This window comes from Triticum aestivum, chromosome 7B (genome assembly GCF_018294505.1).
Source record: "Triticum aestivum cultivar Chinese Spring chromosome 7B, IWGSC CS RefSeq v2.1, whole genome shotgun sequence".
Classification (NCBI taxonomy): domain Eukaryota; kingdom Viridiplantae; phylum Streptophyta; class Magnoliopsida; order Poales; family Poaceae; genus Triticum; species Triticum aestivum.
The window spans coordinates 743,546,207-743,568,962 of record NC_057813.1 but is presented as its reverse complement, the minus strand read 5'-3'; the positions used below and the strand labels follow the sequence as shown (position 1 = coordinate 743,568,962).

General features: G+C 40.3%; 2 protein-coding genes across 2 annotated transcripts; one reads left to right on the top strand and one right to left on the bottom strand.

Annotated features, from left to right (window-relative positions):
* Nucleotides 1-377: 377 nt before the first annotated feature.
* On the top strand, nt 378-2,526 carry LOC123159922 (ricin B-like lectin R40C1). The gene is made up of 6 exons (XM_044577728.1): nt 378-600; nt 723-842; nt 939-1,304; nt 1,404-1,526; nt 1,600-1,828; nt 1,936-2,526. Coding segments are annotated over exons 1-6 (975 nt in total). The 5' UTR covers nt 378-465; the 3' UTR covers nt 1,938-2,526.
* A 9,650-nt stretch (nt 2,527-12,176) lies between these two features.
* Nucleotides 12,177-17,768, bottom strand: LOC123158720 (MADS-box transcription factor 23-like). Its single transcript, XM_044576607.1, has 6 exons — nt 17,587-17,768; nt 13,893-13,968; nt 13,126-13,187; nt 12,512-12,611; nt 12,393-12,434; nt 12,177-12,293 (listed from the first exon to the last, which is right to left on the bottom strand). Exons 1-6 carry the CDS (start codon nt 17,766-17,768, stop codon nt 12,177-12,179), a joined length of 579 nt encoding a protein of 192 aa, XP_044432542.1.
* Between the last annotated feature and the right edge of the window lie 4,988 nt (nt 17,769-22,756).

The window sequence follows — 22,756 nt, the reverse complement described above, 5'->3', positions numbered from 1 at the left end:
TCTATGAAGATGGTTTGGTGGAAGACGGCGGCGATGACACATGAGAGTGCTACCGGTTTGTACAACAAACCCAGTATGTGGCTTGGTTGGGGCCTCCGGCTTTAAATGTTAGGCTTTGGTGCGATGTCTGTTTGGTATTAAGCTTGGACTATCGGTACTCCATCAAGTGGATAATAATTGCTAAGATGGTTGCTTCAAACTACGTACTACTTTGTAAAATCTTTGTTAATAATTAATAAAATGACTGCATGTATCGTCCAGATGCAGAGGCCGGGTTAATCCTCGTGTTCTAGAAAAAAGAGCATCCGTGTCTCCCTCTCCATATTGACTTCTAGGTCTATAAAACCCGAGCCACTCCATCGATCAATCCACACACAGATCACTCCATCAGACCCTTCTTCCCCACTATTTGGTCGTTGCTCCGTGGGCATCCGGAAGGCCTAGCTATACCTAGGGTCGAGAACCATGTCCAGTCAGGGGCAAAAAACGTTCAAGATCCTGTGCCGCACCGATGAGGACTACTGCATCACCGTCCGCTGGGATGACGACGGCGGCATCGCGGTCGTCATGGCGCCAACAAACCCCCGCGACCAGCAGCAGGTAAGGCAACCACTTCTCCTTAATCAGTGTCCTTTCATTAGATTGTAGAGCTCCATCGAGACATTTCTAGTGTTTCACGGGTCTGACGCTGCTCTATGAATGCATGATGTGGGCGGGTGCAGCACTGGTACAAGGACACGAGGTTCAGCTCTACGGAGGACGAGGACGGGTTCCCGGCGTTCGCGCTCGTCAACAAGGCCACCGGGTTCGCCGTCAAGCACTCGTCCGGGCAGTCTGAGCCCGTGAGTTCCACCACCACCACCACGCTTGAGTGACCTGTAATTACTTGGATCTTTGTGTCCATCCCTTGCTCACATACATCTCACATCCACGTGCAGGTAACTCTGGTGCCGTACGAGTACGACCCAGAGGCGGTGCACCAATCGGTGCTGTGGACGGAGAGCGACGACGTGGGCGACGGTTTCCGCTGCATACGCATGGTCAACAACATCCACCTCAACTTCGACGCGTTGGATGGGGTGACGGAACTCCAGGACGGCACCCCCGTCGTGCTGTGGGAGTGGCTCGAGGGGGCGAACCAGTCCTGGAAGATCCTGCCGTGGGGCACCGACGGTGGCCTCCATCCTGCGCTGTCCTCTGAGTGCACCATGCGCATCTTCTGCAGCGCCGGCGAGGAGTACAGCATCGCCGCAAGGGACGGCGCGGTGTGCCTCGCGCCTGCGGACCCCAACGACGACCTGCAGGTGACAACTGATCGATGATCAAAATATAGCCATGGTCGATCTTAATTGATTAGTGACTGAGCGCTAATTACAAATGTCCAACGAAATGTATATATGCAGCACTGGGTGAAGGACATGAGGCACGGTGAAGACATCAAGGACGAGTATGAGCAGCCTGCGTTTGCCCTGGTGAACAAGGCCACCGGTGAAGCCATCCAGCATTCCCTGGAAAAGGGCCACCCTGTAAGCTAGCTAGTCTCTGATTTGGTGTGTGCAATACTGCAGTTGATTAATATATACCTCGCCTGGACTGCAGGTTCGCCTTGCGGCATACGACCCGGACTGCCCGGACGAGTCGGTGATGTGGACGGAGAGCGAGGACGTCGGCGACGACTTCCATTGCATCCGCATGGCGAGCAACATCCAGCTCAACTTCGACGCCGTCCATGGCGGCGAGGACGAGAGCGTGGTGCAGGACGGCACCACCATCATCCTGTTTGACTGGGTCGAGGGAGACAACCAGCGCTGGAAGATCGTTCCCTGGTGTGAGTAATCTATCATGTGCCAATCGGTTATACTGTTATATGTACTATATGTTCAGCAATCACCTCCGCGAGCAGCTTAATTAATCGATTGCCTGTCTCTAATGCAGAGAGCCAGAGCCATGCAGTGTTCTGCAGGCTGCTCGGCCGAAAATAAACTGGTCGACGGCAACGCCGCCCAAGATGTCGATCAAACCGGCCCGGCCGCCTTTTTTTTTGCCACTATTTCACTCGTTAGTCCGACGGGCATAACCAATCTAAGCTATTTTGTTTGGCATGGATCACTAGCTGGCGAGCTCGGCTCAAAAGAAGAAAAAGCTAGACCACATCTGTGCTTATTTGTATCCTTTTATTTCCCATGAATAATTATTGTGCTTTTTTATTGGTGTCAGTGGTGGCAAAATTAACACCACATCGATTCCGATCACACCTAGTATATTTGCTGTGAAATCATCCGCACGTACGCTCTATTTTCTGCCAGATATGGAAGCATTTACGTCCATTCCAATCAGTTATATCTGCCGCTAGCAGCTTAAAGATAAGGTAGATTCATTAGTCCGATCTAAGCTATTTTGTTTGGCATGGATCACTAGCTTGCGAGCTCGGCTCAAAAGAAGAAAAAACTATACCTAGATCCACGCGTGTGTGTGTTGCTTATTTGTATCCTTTTATTTCCAACGAATAATTATTGTCTATTTTTCTTGGTGTCAGTGGTGGCAGAATTAACACAGCATCGATTCAGATCACACCTAGTATATTTGTTGTGCCCCTAAAAAAATCCGCACGTACCCTCTATTTCTGCCAGATATGGAAGCATTTACGTCCATTCCAATCAGTTATATCTGCCGCTAGCAGCTTAAAGATAAGGTAGATTCAGAAAAAAAAATCATGAACAAAAGGAAGATATAGTAGGTTAGAAAGCTGGTGAGAATTACAGCAGGAGCTCAACTTCTGCTAGGGAGAAAAGGAGAGAACAACAACACAACAACTTAGCAGAGCATTGCACATCTATCCTATAGTTAGCACATATGTGTAATCAGCATGTATGTTTCTTGCAATTTCACACGTTTAAGGTGTCTCATATGATTGGCCAGCTGTATTTAAACCAGGTAAGTTTCTTATTATTCATATCTATGATCTGAAAGCCATATGCTATCCTGGAATAAACAGTGCTAACTATCAATCTCCTTATGGTGGATGATGTGGAAGATGAGTTGTACTAATAGGGGGCAACGTCAGTTTGAAGTAAATCAGGTGGTTGTTGTTTTTCCTCTCCCTAAGTGATGCCGTCTTTTGACATCCCAGCCACTCTATCCTAAGGTTTCACCATTGCATATTGTCTCCAACATATGCAAAACCAGATCCAACGCAAGTAATAGAAATAATGATGCGAGGCAGAAAAGGAAATGTTGTATTCTCATGAAAGGGGATGCTTGGGTTGCATTAAATATGGGCCATGTCTGACAGATCTGTGAGGTAAGCACACATGCTCCTCAAGCAGCAATACTTCAACTCCACCATCAACATGTTAGGCCGATATCGGATTGAGCCACCCTGCTATGCGAATTACTTATTTCCTCCTTCAATGAACAATACATTCATAAAGAACTTTATTTAGGTAATTACAGACTTAGGATAGTGTCTACATTCATCAACATTAACCTTTCGCTGAACGATGCTAACAAGCTTCAGTTTCAGCGTCCACTAAACATGTATTGTCAAGTTATATTTGTATTCTATAAAATATTGATTAATGTGTTCTTTTCAAGTCTGTAGGTCCCACAACCATATGGAACAGCTCTAACTGTGAGTTCCATCCACCAGTTTTTAACTACTTTTGTACATGCATGTTCATACATAATAATATAATTCCTTTTGATAGTACATGTACTCATATATTCCCTGTTTTCATGATATGTTATGTTCACTGTTTTCATGAAGTACAGTGCTATAGTTAGCACATATGTGTAATCAGCATGTATGTCTTGGATCACATATACATATGCATGTCACAAACATTAAATTAGTAAAATATATTTGCATATGTTATGCAAGGAACTACCTTGTAGCATGTGGAAACCAAAAATTTAGTATAGTAGGAGACTGATGTTCTGCTAAGATGTGGAAGCTCAATCCTATTCATTTGAGGGGCACATAAAAATTGAAAAAGAAATGTTTACTAGCATGTGATGGAAAATACACAATTCAATTAAGCCTTTCTTATCCGTTCAAAGAGATAGAATGCAATGCCAAACCTTGGTCAGAGTGTACTATAAACTTGAAGTCAATCTGTGGTAAAATCACAAGAAAATAAATCTAAATATACATTTGTAAGAACATATATGAAATTCGTAAGGTAAGACAACCAAACAATATATTTCACTTTTGCACTAGGGGTTTCAAAGGAAACAATATTGCATGGCTTTTAGTAGTATTATAGAACGATATTCATTTTTTAAAATTATATAATGTTCACGTATAATAAATGCTGCCCCAATTTTGCAAATTATGAATAAAACTTCTAAGTAGAATGATATCATTGCTGATGTCAGTAGCCTATTCAACAAACATCCATGCAATTAGTGTGTCAGTGCAACTTAAGAAACGACCGATGAATTTTGCATATAAAAAGAACTGGCAAAGAATATGCCCGGATAACCTTCTGAAATTTGTAGAAGATCTTAAAATATGTACTTTTAGGAACGTTTAGATATGTGACGCTTTTTAACGAAGATTTTACCCACAAAAAAATAACAGATTTGATCGAAAAACATGGTTGCTATCAATTTGTCTTACTTTCAGCCTTGAATGTATATATCAAAAAATAACAGATTTGATCGAAAAAGATGGTTGCTATCATTTTGTCTTACTTTCGGCTTATATGTATACAGTTTGACCAAGTAGAAGTGATATATTATATCTGTCATGGATCTTTACTATAGTGGTATAATTGTAATTCATGGATGCATATTCATTCACGTGAAGAATGATGCTCAGAGTTGTGTACTCGAGATAACTTTAAATCTAAGTCAACATGTGTAAATGGGATGGTTTGCCTAGAATTTGTTTTTACTAATAAGCGGAAGATTATTGCAGGTTCGTGTTTGCATGAAATCTAGATAACCTTTGGAATAACATACAACTCGCTGCTATAAAAAATGAAGTAAGAAGTAAGATGTATCCGCAGAACTCTGACAAATTAGGAAGTCAACAAATGGTTCATATATGAGCAATCAATGTTGAAGTTTAAAAATGTCAAAAAATTATGATATTTTAAAAGAATAATCATATTGAATTGTTCCTTCTTTGATTTTGAATTGCTTATATGGAAAATGCAACAAAAAAGCGTTGACTAAGAAGACTTCGTATAATGTGACTTTCTTCCTGTTGGTTATCAGCGAACAAAAGAATGCATGATTTTTGAAGTAAAGGCAATGCATTTTTTTGTTAAAGGTGATTATTTATTAAAAAAACAATATATGGTAGTTAGCAATGCTAACATTCGAACAGCAAAATACATGCATAGCTATATTCATAAAATTTAGCCACGCAATTGCACAGGTCACCCCGCTAGTTAAATTAAACATAAAAGCATCCAAATAATCAATAGAGCCTTTTATATTAATTTAACATCACCGGAAACATTCACCTATATATTGTTTATCGATAATACCCACATTGCCGATAAACTCTAAAACCCTTCCGGTGATACCTATTCCAGTTCCTCTCAAAACTATTTTGAATATAAATGAAACAATTCTACAAATAAATCCTCGATACTCTCATCCTCCTAACACTCAGAAAATCATAGACATCAACAAAACCTCTTTGTTCAATGACCGATAATGGAAACGTGGACGTCCATATTGATCTGTATGATTACAAAATTGGTATTCTAGTGAACCTTTGGTTATCATGTGATGTTCCCTTTGTTTTGCAATACTTTAGAAAACCCATGATGCATCAGTATCCTCCTGAGTCATACACATGCTCACTATACCATTACCCTCATTGCCGATTTTGTTCTTCTTTCTCGTCGAAGTGTTTCGGCATCCCCGTGATGTAGGCACCTGTGTCTTGCCAGAGAATGATGGATGTTATGGCACAGAGAGGGGCCTTAGAATATCTCTCAATCATCGAAGGAGCAAATCCCACTCTTGAGCTATCCAGTCCCTTATCAAACTTTCCGATGAACCTATAAGTTGTCGTTATGATCACCATGTTATCGATCACGTTTGAGCAACCCCAAAGTGCACCGTATGGTAGGAAGTGACTGCGATACTCTCATGGCATGAGGAAATAAAACACATGTTAACTCTCCGTGTTACGACAATTAATTTTATCTCAAAGTATAACAAACAAGTATGGGTTGACTCAATATGATCGTTCTTCTAACATCATACTCTCAATGTTGTTTTAGGACAACATTACAGCTAATGAGGTCCTAAGATCCGGAAAAAAATGATCATCAACAACACTTGAGTCAGTCTTAGAGGCGAGACTAGGAACCTATTTTTACTATTTATCATTCCACATGTGCAATGAGTTTTCCACTGTATCACATATTCCAGGATCATAACAGTAATAGCATGAAATATAGGCTCTTAATTATGAAAAATTATAAATAATAATACAATATTATTTTCCTCTAGGTCCTATTTCAAACACATCATGGGCATGTTCATCGCAGACGTCTTCAAGTACGATGCTAAGCTCATCGTCGTCGGTCTCCGCAACCAAACCCAGGCTGGCCTCATAGAGGGTGCCACCTCTAGGCCGAGCACCGAGGTTAGGCCGCACGTCACGGCGGGACTGGTCGTCCATCAGGCCCCGCCTCGCCGTCGAGTGTGCGCTAGAGCAGGGTCGAGCTGGGAGCGGGGTCTTGATTTCTTTTTGTCTTCTGCTTGAAGGGTTCCTACACAAAATACTAGGGACTATTTAGTAAATTTATATCAAACCTTGTCTAACATGTTCTAGACCAACTGTTATGCCACATCATCAAATGCAGGACCCACATGTCATAATCCTCATCAAAATGACCTAAGGCACCAATCAGTTGTTTTTCTCTCAAATTTGTAAACCGGTGTTTTCTGCAAACCTAGGCGTCAATGTGGTGGTTTTATGCAATTCACTCCTCTAGAATTGAATCTTAGTTACATTCACAGAAATTACAAAATTTCGTAAGGGTTAAAGCAATTTTACACTGAAAGTAGTTGCTTATTAACTATGTAGAAGGGTGTTCTGCCGGGCTTTAAAGGTGTTTTATATTTGGGCCATGTACACAAGATTTATATTTTTGATGTTGAGGATGCAGAGGATGAATTTTGAGCTAGCCATCATGTGCATCAAATTATCAAGACCAAACTGCCTGGCAGCCATAATTTTCCATGTGCAGTTGGTGCTGCTGCTGATTACTACATAATCAAGTCCTTTTTTTTATTGTAAGCTTATATCTAGGATGGTTAGGCCGACATGACTGCACTAACAATTGTAAACCAAACATGGAAAAGCAACCTCTAGGCATGGTTATTTTTGTGCATATGCCTCGTGCTTGCTTCATGTTATTCGTTTATAATTGATAATAAATGTTTGTTCTTTCTTGCTATAATTGAATTCATGTGCGGTTGTTTGTTGCATTTGCACTCGTGGTTCTTCAGCACATCATGGCAATGCAACATCTTTGCATACTTCCATATACCTGGTTCATGCTTAAACTACTTTTTGATGACCGTAACTTCTTTTTCGGACTCTGTTGGCTGATTTTGTGTTAACTTTTTCTCTATTGCATCTCATATGACCGTAACTTCTTCCCTTTTGTGGTTTTTTTAGTATGTCACATTTGTAATTTAGTTTGAGCTTGTCCAATTTCCTTTTGGCTTTGAAAACGGCAAGGATCTAGATGTCTAGGCAAACAGTAAACTGCAAATAAGAAAAGAGCTTTAAATAGTTGTACGGCAACCAAAAAACAGGTGGGGCATCGCTCTTGTTGGTGAATGTCTATTCGCCTATGCATCGTGGCTATTGGTGGTCTCCGACGTCCCTACCGGCCTCCAGATTGCAAGGGCTTTGGCATCTCCTCGGTTCCTCGTCTCCATTAAAATGCCGCCCCTCGTGAGTGCTCCTCCCGCTCTTCCCTCTCTATGTGGGTGTATATTCACCTACCTTCGGTGATTTCCGTCATGTGTCAACGACGTGTTTAGGGATTTCGACGGACATTTTGGGGACATTTTGTGAATCCACTTTGCCCCCTTCGGCCGAGTTTGGTTGAATTAGTTGCAACCATCCCGGACATGATAAGGTGAGCTGAAGGTCCAGAACATAAGTAACATTAGGTTAAAAATTAGAGTTTGTGTTGTAAATTCACATGCCGAGGCTCTATAGTGAGTTCTCGTCTTAAAATGCACTGCGAAGTTGTATTTTTTGTGATATTTTGCAAATGTGTTATTTTTTCGTGTAGATCTCTTAGGATGGTGTTTCTGTTGGATATAATGATGTGTAACCTAAACTAAGCTAATTTTAAATAAATCTCTACTACAATAAATTGCTACAGTAGCACTCAAGAAAAACGCTGCTGGTCAAGCCGTGCATTGGAGCACTAGGAAAGACAAAACACAAGTAGCTGATCAAGCTTCAGGTGGTGAAGGACTCATAAGAGAAAATGGCTCCACCATCAGATCAAGGTATGATCATCTCCATCAGATCAAGATATGATCATCTTCTCCTATTTCCTGTGGCTCAAGCTTTTGTTGTGTTGATCCTGGAGAATCCAACATTTTGAAGATATCTTTAAGTTAAATAAAAAGAACATACCATAAGACACCAATATTTTTTTCTAGGTAAGAATTGCATAAAAGGTATGTTTATTCAAAATTAAAGTTACAAAGTTATTTGCTATATTTTAAGGACCTGGTGGTAATACATCTTCTATTGTAGATAAGAGGAACCTAAATTCCCAAGCATCAACTTGCCAGTGATTCTTATCTTAGCCATGCTTAGCAGGTTTTGATACTCGGCACATGGTCGATTGAGTAACCGCAGACTCACCAACTCTTTCCATGTATCTTTAAACCGGCAAAAAAATATGGTCTCCAATTTGAATTTCCAATGTACGATTGAAGCAAATGTGATGTTTTGTGATTTTAAGTTCCACTTTTTTTTCTTGGCTAGTTCAGTAAAGTTTTGTGTATGTTACTTCACTACCCTACTTAGTTATTCATCTAGACAGTTGCTATAATTTTAGGAATCAACTGCCCAGCTTTTTAATTGATACAACAGGGAATGCTTTCAAGACAAAATACACATAAGTTTGGGTCGACTAAATATTGGTTGTGGCACTAGAGCTACTGCCAATTTGGTTCGCTTCCTATGTGAATTGTAATCTTTTACGTGGACACACCTACTACCTACATGTACTCTGTTCTAAATAAACTTGCTTAGCAATTAAGTTACTTTTTCGTTTAATGTTTGGCTTTTGTGCCTCTGTTCATCTGAATTGCATTTCTAATCACATCCATTTAAGATACATAACATATTTGCCAATTTTGTTAGTATCATTTTCTTGATAACTCTATCGATAATCTTTTTGTGACTGAATCCAGAGACTCATTCTTTTCCTCATACTTAAAGCAATGATTACTTGAAAGAAATAGTTATCATTTGAGATAAAACAATGTTTTTTTCATGTATATTAAGATAAGAGGATGTATATTGACACTATTTAAATTGTAATTTGATACAAACAGACTCTCTAAGAAACATCTTATCACAACAACGTGTGCAATTTATATCACACTCATTCCAATCTGCGCGGCAAGGCGCGCGTTACCCTTCTAGTATACTTTAACCACTCATGATTTGAAAGAGTAAGAAATTATTCTGTCCAAAGAAAATATTGTCAAAATTCGAGCACATGCACAAGGACACCATTATATATCATAGATGGAGTGATTCAGTTGAGCAATGGAATGCTTCACTATGTATGCTATCGGCCTACCTTTTGCATTAAACCACCACATAAACCGATTACATTAGCACCACACAGTCAATCTCAAGTTTTTCAGTTAAATCTCGTAAGGCAAGTAAGCGGTGCTTTGGTTAAGTGTTTCCTTAATTGTTAGAAAATATGATCTTGGGATTTAATACACATGAATGACACATTATTTTTAGTGAGGCCATTAATAAGTGGTGAGATGATGGCACTAAAATCACTTAATAACAAAGGATAAATGCCGGCTAACCCAAGAAGAATTAGACACTTGAATGGGGTTTGTCCAACACTGAATCCTGAAAAATTTAGCTTCACCTTATTTGGAGGCATGAGAAGATATAATATTTACCAACAAAACAAGCTTCTTGGTGCAAACCATTTATATAGAGCTTTTATTTATGAAGCACATGGAAAACTTTAGCAACAAGAATGACATCTTCATCTAAAATCTTGCTATAGGAAAACATATCATCGAAGTTCACCAAAATAAATTTTTCCATCAACTGCCATGAAGCACGATTCGTTCACCTCGTGAAGGTAATAGGGGCATTTGACAAACGAAATGACGTAGCTAGCCACCCATAGAAACCTGGGTTACCTAGTCTTGGAAAGAATGAATACTTGCGTTAATTTCATTGTCCCACCCCGTGTATATTGAATTCGGATGTAAAATTACTTTGGATTACTTACTTATGCTTTCTGAACTCTAAATGTGCTATGGCGCATTGATAGCTTGATGACCCACATTAGCAATGTTACCTTTCCTCTCACAGTATCACCATTTCTTGTTTGTAGATTATTTCTCATAGAAAGATTACGACTCCCAAGTTGCTACTAGATAAGGGAAATTATTGTAATCTGCCACAGTTTTTTGCTCATAAGTGTTCTTCCAGAGACTCTCGACTCTCATATTCCAGAAGAGTACCTTCTTCTTTGATTTTATTTCTTGCAATGAAGGCTTTCAACACCTCAGTATGTACACACCAACAACTTAAAGTTTATTATACTTTTGCATTGACGTTGAAAGAAACATAGAGTGTGCTTATCTGCAATGAAAAGACTGGTATATGGTTGTGCATACACATGTATTGTATTGTATTCTATTCATGACTAGAATGAAAGTTTACTTATATATGTCCAAGATATACAACAAGTATCTAGCTTGTTGCTTTCTTAGTAACATGGACTACAAGGAAAATAATACATGCAAGAAATTCGAAATCTCACAATGGTAAATCTAATTATGCATACAATTCTTGGGAACATACTTAGTGGAGAAACAACAACTAGCACTTGATTTACACAGAATTTGATCTTCAACTTACCCTTATATGGGAGACTTAGTCTAATAATTAGGTTGATATATCTAGTGACGGTCTTTGTATTGGACACTTCGAGCAACGCTTGTCGGAGTCAATCTCCGGATAGTGATAGTTTGCTGCATTGAGGGAATGATGGAAATAATGTTAGCTCCTACACGTGTGTACCCTAACACAGGCTTAATAATTCACATGCAAATAAAGACAAGTTAAGAAGATATAGTTCACCACAAGGTGGACGATTTTGGTTGATCATCCCAATCTGCGTGGCGTGAATCCAGGCGAACTGAATTTTCGTCCGTTGGAGCAGTAATGTTGCTCATTTAACTGAAAAATGGAAACATCATAACAATATTAAATTATATATCTTTGGTAGACAATAATTATACACACGAAATATATATCCATGGAATCATAAGATTTTCAATCCTCCATATTAATTACAAAATTCAAGAAATCTTATCAATTGCTATGCTAGCAATTCACAGTGTATGGCCCATATTGCGACTTAATACAAAGAAAAATATGTGGTCGATAAGTTCACAATAATAAGAGAATAAATATTGTACACTGCCATTTAAAATACATCTTTATATTAGGTACCATCTCAGCTGGGAAAAACTCTTTTCGAGCTTTGAATGTTAACTGTAAAAAAACACTACAAATCATAAGCTATTAACTATGAAATGGCACACCAAAAAAATATGGGTTAGATTTTAAAATCGTGAGTTATGAAATGATTCTCGTGTTAGTTATGGAAGTTATGAAAGATAGTTAGTACAATTTTTCAAAAGTCATTGCTAATAGAATAATTGTTGTCTACCATAGAGAGGCCGCCACTTTGTTCATGTCCCATTAGTATCCAAAAGTTGGGTTGCCCTGGGTAGCTTCTTTTGTGAGCCGGAAGGTAATGGATTTTTTTGAAACATGACTCCTTGAAGTTTATTCTTACAAATCCCTATGTTTTGATACATATATAGTTCATATACAATGTAAACATAATATATGTTTTTGTAATTTCACCAGGGGTTCATGACTAGTGCCCTTAAGCAGAATGTTTGTAATCAAGTATGTGCACCTTGTTTTGCAATTCCGTATTCTCTTGACGAACGATGTTTAATTTCCTATGTAGCTCTATATTTTCCTGGAGCATGAGGCTTTCCTGCAGTTGAAAAGGTTATGATATGACATAAAACGCACAACAAACTGTAATATGCTGGTATATAGTACACTCGTAATAATTGACAGACTAGGCACTAACATTCGTGTTTAACTCTTGAATTTCATCGCCAATAAATTTGTCCTGGAACAACGATTAATACAGTTGGTGATGCTGTAGATGCATGAACCTAGGAGATGAGAACCACAAATATGTATTACCTTAGTTAGTCGAATGTTATACAAGCTCGTTTCTAGCTGATTTTGTAAACACTTCAAGTCTTCAAAAGATAGACCAGATAGATGTTGTCCTAGCAACTGCCTGCAGTGGCTTAGTAAGGTACATATATATATATCATAATCTAATGACAGGATTTTACTTTATCTTCTACAAGTTGTTCGATATGGGTACCAAGTGTAACTTTTGCCAATCATGATGAAATGTGTGTGTTGGTGGGTGGTAGGGGGGGGTGGTTGTGACCTCGTATTTTTAATATTTCATCTTACTAACGTATATGTTTTAAAATGTAAGCTGTCAACGTTGCACAACTTTTATACATGCTTTCGGTGACAACTTGTATAGGTCGGATTTTTTACTTTGTTTCAAAAACAGACATAACTATATGGTGTTTTGTTTTAATACATTTTGCTCAGTTATGTGTATTTTTGACTGGTGCAAATCATATAGCAAGTCATCAAGAAACTAAAAGAATGTATACAAGAATCCAGGATAATAATAAAAGTATCTCCATGAGAATAAGAGAAATTGGCCCTTTTTTAGCTGAGAGAATACAAACATATCCAAGGTTCTACATTTGGTTGTATATCAGTCATACCTATGATTCTCTTGCAAGTTACGTAGTTGCTGCTCCAGGCGAGCACTTTCCGCTTGCCAAAACTGTTAATGTACATTCACAAAAAAAAGTTAATGCACACTGTAGAATATGAAATATGAATTGTTTAGAAATACTAGGCTATCTCTGACAGTTCATCGCTAATGGAGAATAATGATAATGGACCTCATCATAATAGAATGTTATTTTTGTGAAACTGACCATGTCACATAGGTATTGATGTATTTTTTAAATAGATTTGAACATCACCCAAGAGTTTTTATAAGGTCCGTATATATGTGATAGCTAGATACAAAGACGTGATTAAGGAACCCATCTGTAGTGCCAAGAGGCTCATATGCCTGATAACCTAGTAGTACACCCCAACACATATAAATTCAATCCACACAATTAGCGGTAAGTCCCTGGTAACATGCTACCCCCTACTCGTCACGCTCACCCACATAACCTCTTCTTCCCAAACCCCCCTCTAGGCTACAGAGTTCGAACTTGCATTTGCCAATTAGATGATTGTTGGTGTTTTGGTGGTTATTGCCCAATGATACTAGGGTGCAAAAGAGCCTACAATCAATAGGTGACTTCGCCATGGGTAAAGGGGAAAACATCATGTTATGCCCGTACGTAGCGTGATGCTGAATACGTACATTTACAACCTTGAAAGTATGAAATATCTGAAGAAGAACAGAATCCATGGTTTGGAAGATATGAAGCAGATGAAAAGTCACTGAGAACTACGGTTGAAGTCATACCTTAGCTTCGGCACTTGCACTCAGGAGTTTTTGACCATCTTTAACTGCCTGGTATCTTTCAATTAAGGGTTTCATCCTGGTAAAGCAGGGAGACCATGCTATAATTTCAAAGAGTTTTTTAATAGTACACAAAAGAGATAATAACATCATGCTTACTGAAATTTCTTGCGAGTGAGTAGAGTATCCGTCAGTGAGGCATACATGTGTGAGTGTGAGTAAATTATATGTCTCGATTTATGTACTACTACATTTCATACACCCCATCAATGAATCTATTATAGATATTTATCATTCTCAATATTCCATATTAATTCTTCTAAGATACCATGATATAAGTAGTATGAAGAAAAAGGTATATAGCCTTAGTTTTCACAATGTATTTATTATATGTACAAAAATAGTATAAATGTGAATTACATGGACATATGCACTCAGATGAAAAATTCATAGAACTCACTTTTGAGTGTGAGTTACTATTGATGCAGTGTATTAAAAAATGAGAAAAATGCCTAATTGAGCCATGTAAATGGCGTATAAATGTGGATACATACTCGTAATAGTATAGGATCATTTTCGTATACATTGAACAACTACTTGGCAAGCATTTTAAGGGTCGTAAAATATTTACTCTACAACCTCTCCATTTGAGTATCTAGGGACTCAATTTGGTGTTTCTATAATTTCTTGTTAACCATAAGGAATTTATGAAAGTGCTATATACCGAAGTTCACATTTAATAAAGATATTTCCCATGATATATGCGTTGCGTTATTCTAATGAACGATTTGAAATTGACAACAAAAAGTTTTAAAATTGTCAGCATGAGAAATTTTCTTAAATGTTCAGTACAAAGAAGTTGTGGCTAATCAATCATCTTCCAACAGAACAATTGCTGCCTCCACCCCGATCTCCCTTCCTAGCCAGTGCCTCCGCAGCCTCCTACCTCCCTATCGTCCATTCCCCTTGCTATTTTTAGTGACTAGTAGCTGTGCTAAGCCCTGATACTAATCGAGGAAGGTGGCGGAGGGAGGTCCCCACTTTCTTATCCTTCAACTTGACATGAAATCTATGGATGGTGGATGAGGAAGAAGGTATGGTTGTGCGATGGCGGTGATGACATTTCTAGCCTAGACATTGAATTTTGAGTGAGATGTGTGTGGCCATGATACTCTCTACAGGAACGCGGGCGGCAACGGTGGCTTGTTGTGTCCCAAAATGGTGTTTTTCTACTTGGGTGCAAGGCTGACGCTGTGGTCCTATGTTGTTAGGTGATTGTCACGATGGCTCGGAGGGTCTTGGACCTTAGGATACGACATAATGACTAGTTCAGTTTTTCATAGGTTCTTATGCCACATGTAAGGACAATATAGAACGAGGGCCGTACGGGATCCCTGGAGGGTCTCGAATTGGGATATTGGAGGGGCTAATGATCTTCCTCCCTGGTCAATCTCCATCACACATGCAATGTCGTGGCTGGAGTTCACGCTTGTGCATGCAAGTTCTTTTTGCTTGCATGGCATCACGTAAAGACCGTGGTAATATGTTGCTGATTGGATCGTGGGATTTGGTGGTGACAACAATGGTGACTGCAATTTGGTGCTGCTTCTCGAGTACCCAGTCTCAAGCTCCATGATAAAAGCTGGAGTTCACGGTCTCAAGCTCCAGGTCTCGAGTACCCGGTCTCAAGCAATTTCGTGGCTGGAGTTCACGCTTGTGCATGCAAGTTCTTTTTGCTTGCATGGCATCACGTAAAGACCATGGTCACATGTTGCTGATTGGATCGTGGGATTTGGTGGTGACAACAATGATGAGTGCAATTTGGTGCTGCTTCTCGAGTACCCGGTCTCAAGCTCCAGGATAAAAGCTCTAGGTATGAACCTAGTTGGTTATACCTGGCAACAACTGTTGCGTCGTTACATTGTTGAAGTCACTGCTCGGACTTAGATTTTTAGATTGAAAAACCTACGATGTGGCGTTCGGTGGTTGAATAGGGCGATGGTGGCGCTTGTACGTCATTACCTTCCTAAAGTTGTTGCTATTGGGGAACTGTTCTCGTTGTCCTTGTGATGTCAAGAGATCGTCGATGAGAATATGATCATTGATGTAGTTTGCCGCTTGTTTTTATGCTTGCTTTGGATTTTTTGTCCGTTTCCTGGCTAGGCATAGTTTTGGTCTTGTATGACTTTTTTCAATGCTAGAATGTTTCATTGTGTGTTTGTTGGTGTTGGGTATGTGCATTCTAGTTATGCAGAGGATGGGTGTATCCTCTTGATGCTTCATTTTGAGTCAATAAAATCTACCCTTTGCCCAAAAAACTATCTTGGCAACATTGTATAGTTTGTATTACTCCTATGCATAGATAAAAGCATATATTATATATATTTTGCAAAACATGAAGACGTTTGACTTACGACAAACCTTAGACTTTAGATAGTTTGGAACAGAGAGAGTACTCAAGGGCACCATCCTGATCCCAGTCAAATGGGGGTGTGCTAAATGTCAAACTCCTTGTACTCAAGGGCACCACAATTTAATGTTATTCTTGTGGAGTCATGTTTCCACCAATGAAGGGTAATCTCCAAGTGCTCATATTTAACACATGCGAGCTTAACTATGAACAATGACTCGAAGATTCATTGTTAGGCGACAAATTTATATGTGTTTGGTGTACTCATGGTTATATACGCACGTGTATGACACAATTTTCTAATTTAGAAATAACTTATTATTTACACTAGTGTATTTCACAACATCAGTAGTAGGAATGAACCGGACAGAGAATCTATATATGAAAAAAATGTGAAGGCATTTTTTGATTTCACTTGAACGAATTAGGTTATATTTATTTCCATAGATAACATGTTAGAATAAAAGCTATGATTGCATGTACTACCCAATGAAAATATATTTATTTATATCCTGTGCTAAAGAAAACAGATTTGGCATATTCTTTAGTTTAAGTGTATTTGTTTTTTCATTTTGGGGCTGTATCTTCTACCATTATATATTTTTCTTTCATGTGCGCAAGTGCGGAAGCCATCCTAGCACCGTAATATGATGTCAAGAGAAACAAGACAGTTGACAGTATAGCTAGTTGCATTTGTCTGATCTTTGAGATACTCTATGTTCCTTGCCTTGATATATATATGTTGGAGGAGACAGTAGTGGATCAATATATATTGTTTACTTTTACCAAGACAAGTTTTTGTATTTCAATGGAAGAAGTTGAGGCTCCAATTAACACAGTGTTCTTCAGCATTTCACGGTTTGAGTGCAGAACATGGAGAAGTCACAGATCACAGTGCTCTCATGCATGAAGAAATAAGTAATAACTCTAACACCCCCCCCCCCAGCACATATCTCATCTGAAATGAATTAAGGCTAGGAACTTGATGGAATGGACATAAATGAACTTGCCAGTTGATTAAACTTCGAGGTGTGTTGATTTAGATCTGCTTACTGGGATTTGCACACAAGAGAGAGAGAGAGAGAGAGAGAGAGAGAGAGAGAGAGAGAGAGAGAGAGAGATTGTATCTACAACAATTTGACCACCATATGGATGCACAACAGTAAGAGTCAAAATTAAACGGATTGAATACATGAATTGAAAAAATATCTGTATGTTGCTATTAGATTCACACCATAATTATCAGTCCATATGCGAGAACAAGCGAAAGCAGATATGTGCACATACCCGGAATTGGAGTACTCATAGAGGCGTCCGGTGTTGGAGAAGATGAAGATCCCTACCTGGGCATCGCAGAGAATGCCCAGTTCCTTGCCCTTCTTGAACAATCCGCTCTTCCTCTTGGAGAAGGTCACCTGTCGGCTTGTCTTGTTTTCGATCTTCTCGATCACTGTCTTTCCACGGACCATCACGCCTTCGTGAATCTCAGATCACGCCTTCGTGGAGTCGCAGGAAGCACGCCGGCCGGTGTCTGACCAGAGATCTTGCCTATCTACCTGCGTACTAGGCGAGAGAGAGAGAGAAGGGGAGAGAGAGTAGTGGTATGGAGAAGAGTGGTTTGGTTTGGAATGTACTGGTACCTATAGCTAGTATTATACTAGTTGTGCCCCATGACCGCTTGGTGCCATGACAACTAACCCGCGCATGCACGGACCTACTACCTCTTCTGCTAGCCATGACCTACTCCTTTTACAAAACAGATGTCTGGATGGCGTTTCTGTTTATTGAGTTCCTTTTATCTCGTCATTGTAAGTAGGCATGCTAGGTCCCACTTTGCATTTTCTACTGGACAAGCAAAAATTTCCGGACGAGTACAAAGACAATATAAAAGGTTAGATCTGGATCAACATGTCTGACGTATGCTATATTATTATATGCGTTAAAATAGGACGCCGATAACGCCCACCCGTGTGGGCGTTAAAGGGTCTGGCCACATACCGTGTGTGGTGTGAGCAGGAGGCAGCCCACACAGATTGTGTGTGGACGGACATTAAAATTGCTCACACGTGTGGGCGTGGCTACTTCGTGCCACACACCCAACAAATTCTACTCATCTCCATCCCGCGCGTGTGGCACGAAGCAAAAATGCCCACACGTCCTAGGGCAGCTACGTTAGGTACCTGCGGGATGACGATTTAGTTGCCATCCTGGTTGGCAGATGTAGTTATCCGGGATGGCAAGTGTTATTGTAAAAGCATGGAAACTTTATCTGTTTTGATTAACTATATTGCCATGTCTAATTTATTGTAGTTGCCGCTTGTAATTAAACCGTAGTTGCCGTGTGTGATTAACTACTTGCCACACATGGTCAAACAGTAGTTGCCATGTGTGTTTACCTAGTTGCCACGTGTGGTCAAACCATAGTTGCCGTGCGTGATTAACTACTTGCCACATATGGTCAAACAGTAGTTGTTATGTGTGTTTACCTAGTTGCCACGTGTGGTCCAACCATAATTGCCATGTATAGTTAATCACAGTTGCCATGTGTGTTTATCTGGTTGCCACATACGTGCAACTGCAGTTGCCGTCTAGCAAAGAATCACAGTTGCCATGTTTGTTTACCTAGTTGTCACGTTCGTGTAACTGCAGTTGCCATCCACAACATAGGAGTGCCGTGTGGGCGAAAATCAGTTCGCCCACACGAGCATGGACTAGGGTGATGGATGTGTGGGCAGAAACTACTTCACCCACACAACACAGCTGGCAACAGCGTGATGAGGGGCGTGTTGGCAAACTCTCCAACGCCCACACACCAGCCCCGTCGTACGTGGCATACCAAATTCACGTTTTCATGTCAAGATTCATTCAAAAGACAATCAATGACCATCCAGGCGTGTGGGCGAGTTGAAGGACGCCCATACGTATGGACGTTAGTGTTTCCGTTAAAATATTGTACGGACGGCTATGGCATGTAGAGAACTGCAAAAGAAGCTTGATAAGGTATATGCAGGATCTAGCAGGGGTGAAACAAGAAAGTATCCACTTCTGTAGGGTAATACTATATCTTTGACTCTGATGTAATGTTTCCTAATTTCAAAAAAGAATGTATATATTCCCTGCTTAGGTACATACGTGAATGCGGCACATGTTCACAGAGACAACTTGCAATTCTCTAAAAAAATATCTTTTGCGTTGGATTCTCTCACATTATCTTAGCTTCATCCATTACCAAAGAAACGGGCATAGTAGCCACTACTAGAATCTGGTTATTTGCCGAGTACCAAATGTACTCGGTGAAGTCCCATATGCACTCGGCAACTCATTTGCTGAGTGTTACAGTCTGCAAAAGGGATACGGTATACACACTTCAGGCAAAATGGACTTTGCCAAAAAAAATGTTAATCACTTGGCAATCCATTTGTCGAGTGTCGAAACCCAATACACGGCAAAAATAAGAACCGAAACGACTTGTCACATGGCAAATGACTTGTCGATTGCATGCAATCGGCAAAATAGAAAGCTTTGTCTCATGTAACACTTGGCAAACCGGATGAACATGTGAAAAAACCAGGACATTTCCACATGGTGACGCGGTTGCCATGGATCTGACCGGACAGGGGCACCACCTCCTCCTCTACCCACCCAACAGAGCCCGCCAAGGTTGGTGGATAATCCGACATTACGCACCATGAAGACCGCGTCCAAAGCCCGATTATGTAGCACTAGTGCACAAACACAATGTAGATACTTTTTATGTTCTTACACGACGCTCAGAAGTGTTTAGTAAAATTCAACTTGGTATTATCTCCTTGTAAATTTCACATTTGTGTTGTATTCGTTTTCACAGCGTGTCGGTAGGTCTGAGAAATGTTAACTTAATCAGCACGTCTTGCTGTTTCGAGCTCTGTGTGTACATGAATACACGCGGCAGCAATAAAAACCAGTGCTCCTATGAAAGAAGCGTAAAACTTAAGCGCGTGCCAGGCGAAAGTAGGCCAACATTATCCCTCCAACATGTATGGTTCTAGGACAAGATGGTACATCCGTCTTCCAAGCTTCCTGTACTGTGATCTGTAATAACTTTATTTCTTATTAAGAAGCTGTCATCGGTACTCTACGTAGTAGTTGCTTGTTTTTGCACGAAAATTGCTTTGGCAGTCGACTAGGAGGCCTCACGATGGCAGGAGACCCGTGCATGAGTTCCCGTGCAAACAATACAACAACCAGAAAAACCAGGGGCAATAAAGCGCCGGTCCGGAGACGCCAAGAGACGCGAGCAATTCAAAGATGCTACTAGTACACGTCCGGACGCCCAGGTCCAGGCTCTCTAGAAATAGGAAAATGCCTATTCTTTTTTGTCAAACAAACAGGCTCATATACATTCACTCTAGCATCAAGAAATTGGAAAAACGCTCTGGGAGGAGAAAAATATGTGTGCACTTATCAAAGAACATGGGCCAACCGAGGAGGGTAAGCTATAGCTTATCACGCTGCTCCGTACGTGTATGGTATACTGTTGTTCTCCCTCCATTTCTTTTTAGTCTGCATATAAAATTTGGTCAACATTAAATTTTGTAAAGTTTGACTAAGTTTATGTTAAAAAATATCAACATTCGCAATACAAAATCAATATTATCAGATGCATTATGAAATTAATTTTCATACTGTATAATTTTAGTATTGTAGATGTTGGTATTAGTATTGTGAATGTTGATATTGCTTAGTTTGATTTCAAGCAAATGTTATATGCGAAGAAAAAAGAAACGGAGGGAGTATAGTAGTATATCGCACACCTGCATCTCGACTGAAGCGACGACTTTTGATCCATGGCAGCTGTGGATCGCTTAAGCGCTAAGGCATCCTACTTGCAATATATAAATTTACAAAGAGTGACGCTCTTGGTTAGAATCTGGCTTGACACATTATTTTTATTATGTTTTTATTTCTTTACTTGCAACTGACATGTGAGACCCACACGTAGGTAGGAGCGTGGGCCAGCTGATGAGTCGTGTATAACAGGGAGTTAACGGAAATGTACTGAAACGTACCCGAAACGCAAGTTATAGGGTCAGTCCGTGTCATTTTTCAAGTTTACGTATGCATTTGTACGCGGAATGCAAGTTTATGTATCATAGTGTAATTAACTCTTTTTTGGTTAATCACATATTTTTTGAATATAACTATAGATGAAAAAAATCATTCGTGGAACCCATAAAATTTACAAATATTTATCCAAGTGCTTATGTGCTAACTTCGTTTAGATGATCTTTTGGCTAGAAGAACACACAAAAATCCTGGGCAAGGTGGATGCACAAAAAGAATTTACAAATTTTAATATTATACCGGTTAAACGTTGATCAATGTATTTTTCGGTTATCCATATCTTTCTTTCTCAATTTACTTGTTTGCATTATTAATTTGTTATGTTTATGATGTGGATATAGTCCCGAGGATTTAAATTTGACTAATATATTTTGTTGGGAGGAGACAATAATCCTATTCAGGGTCCACCTTGTCATCAATACCCAGTCAACAAGGTCCAAGGTGGTAAAAAAAAACTCCATCTCAGTCAACAACACTCAAGGCTGCATTCCAAAGATCTAGAGAAGGGAAAGGGAAGCGCTGCTTTGGGAGGGCAGGATGTCATGGAAGAATCGGTGTGTGAGGGAGGCGATCTGACCGGAGGCAAGGGGAATGGGGGCAATAAGAAGGAAGGCTCCAGGTTCAGAAGGAAGGAGAGGAGGAAGGATTTGGCTGACAGCACCCCTTTGGGTGTGATTCTCAGCACAAAGCGCGGGGGTGAGGAGGGTGAGGGTGATGTGGACGTGACCAATGACGCTAAGAAGCAAAAGACTGGGGAGAGCTCTCCCACCACTCCTGAAGCGGGGCTGTCGGAACAGCCCTGCAGGCCGCAATGAAAGTTATAGCTTGGAACTGCCGTGGGCTTGGGAACCCACGTGCAGTTCGTAGCCTTCTGGAGCTGCAGAAGGCGGAAGCTCCCGACATCCTCTTCCTCTCGGAGACTAAAATGACAGAGAGGGAGGTTGATTTCTTGCGGTGGCGTCTGAATCTGGTGAACATGGTGGGAGTTGACTGCGTTGGTCGTAGTGGAGGGCTTGCTCTCTTCTGGAGGAGAGGGGTGGAGGTTAATCTGAGATGGAAGGGGCGATATCACATTGATGCGGAGGTGGAGCAGGAGGATGGCACGAAGTGGAGGCTTACGGGGGTGTATGGGGAGTCGAGACAGGGCGAGAAGGAGAAGACATGGAGGCTGCTAAGGACCCTGCATGGCCAAAGCAGCTTGCCATGGCTCTGTATGGGTGACTTCAATGAAGTCTTGTTTGCGGGGGAGAAGGAAGGAGGGCCGACTCGGGCCCCGGGGTATATGGAGGTGTTTCGGCAAACTTTGGAGCACTGTGAACTAGAGGACTTGGATTTCGTCGGTGATCCATTCACG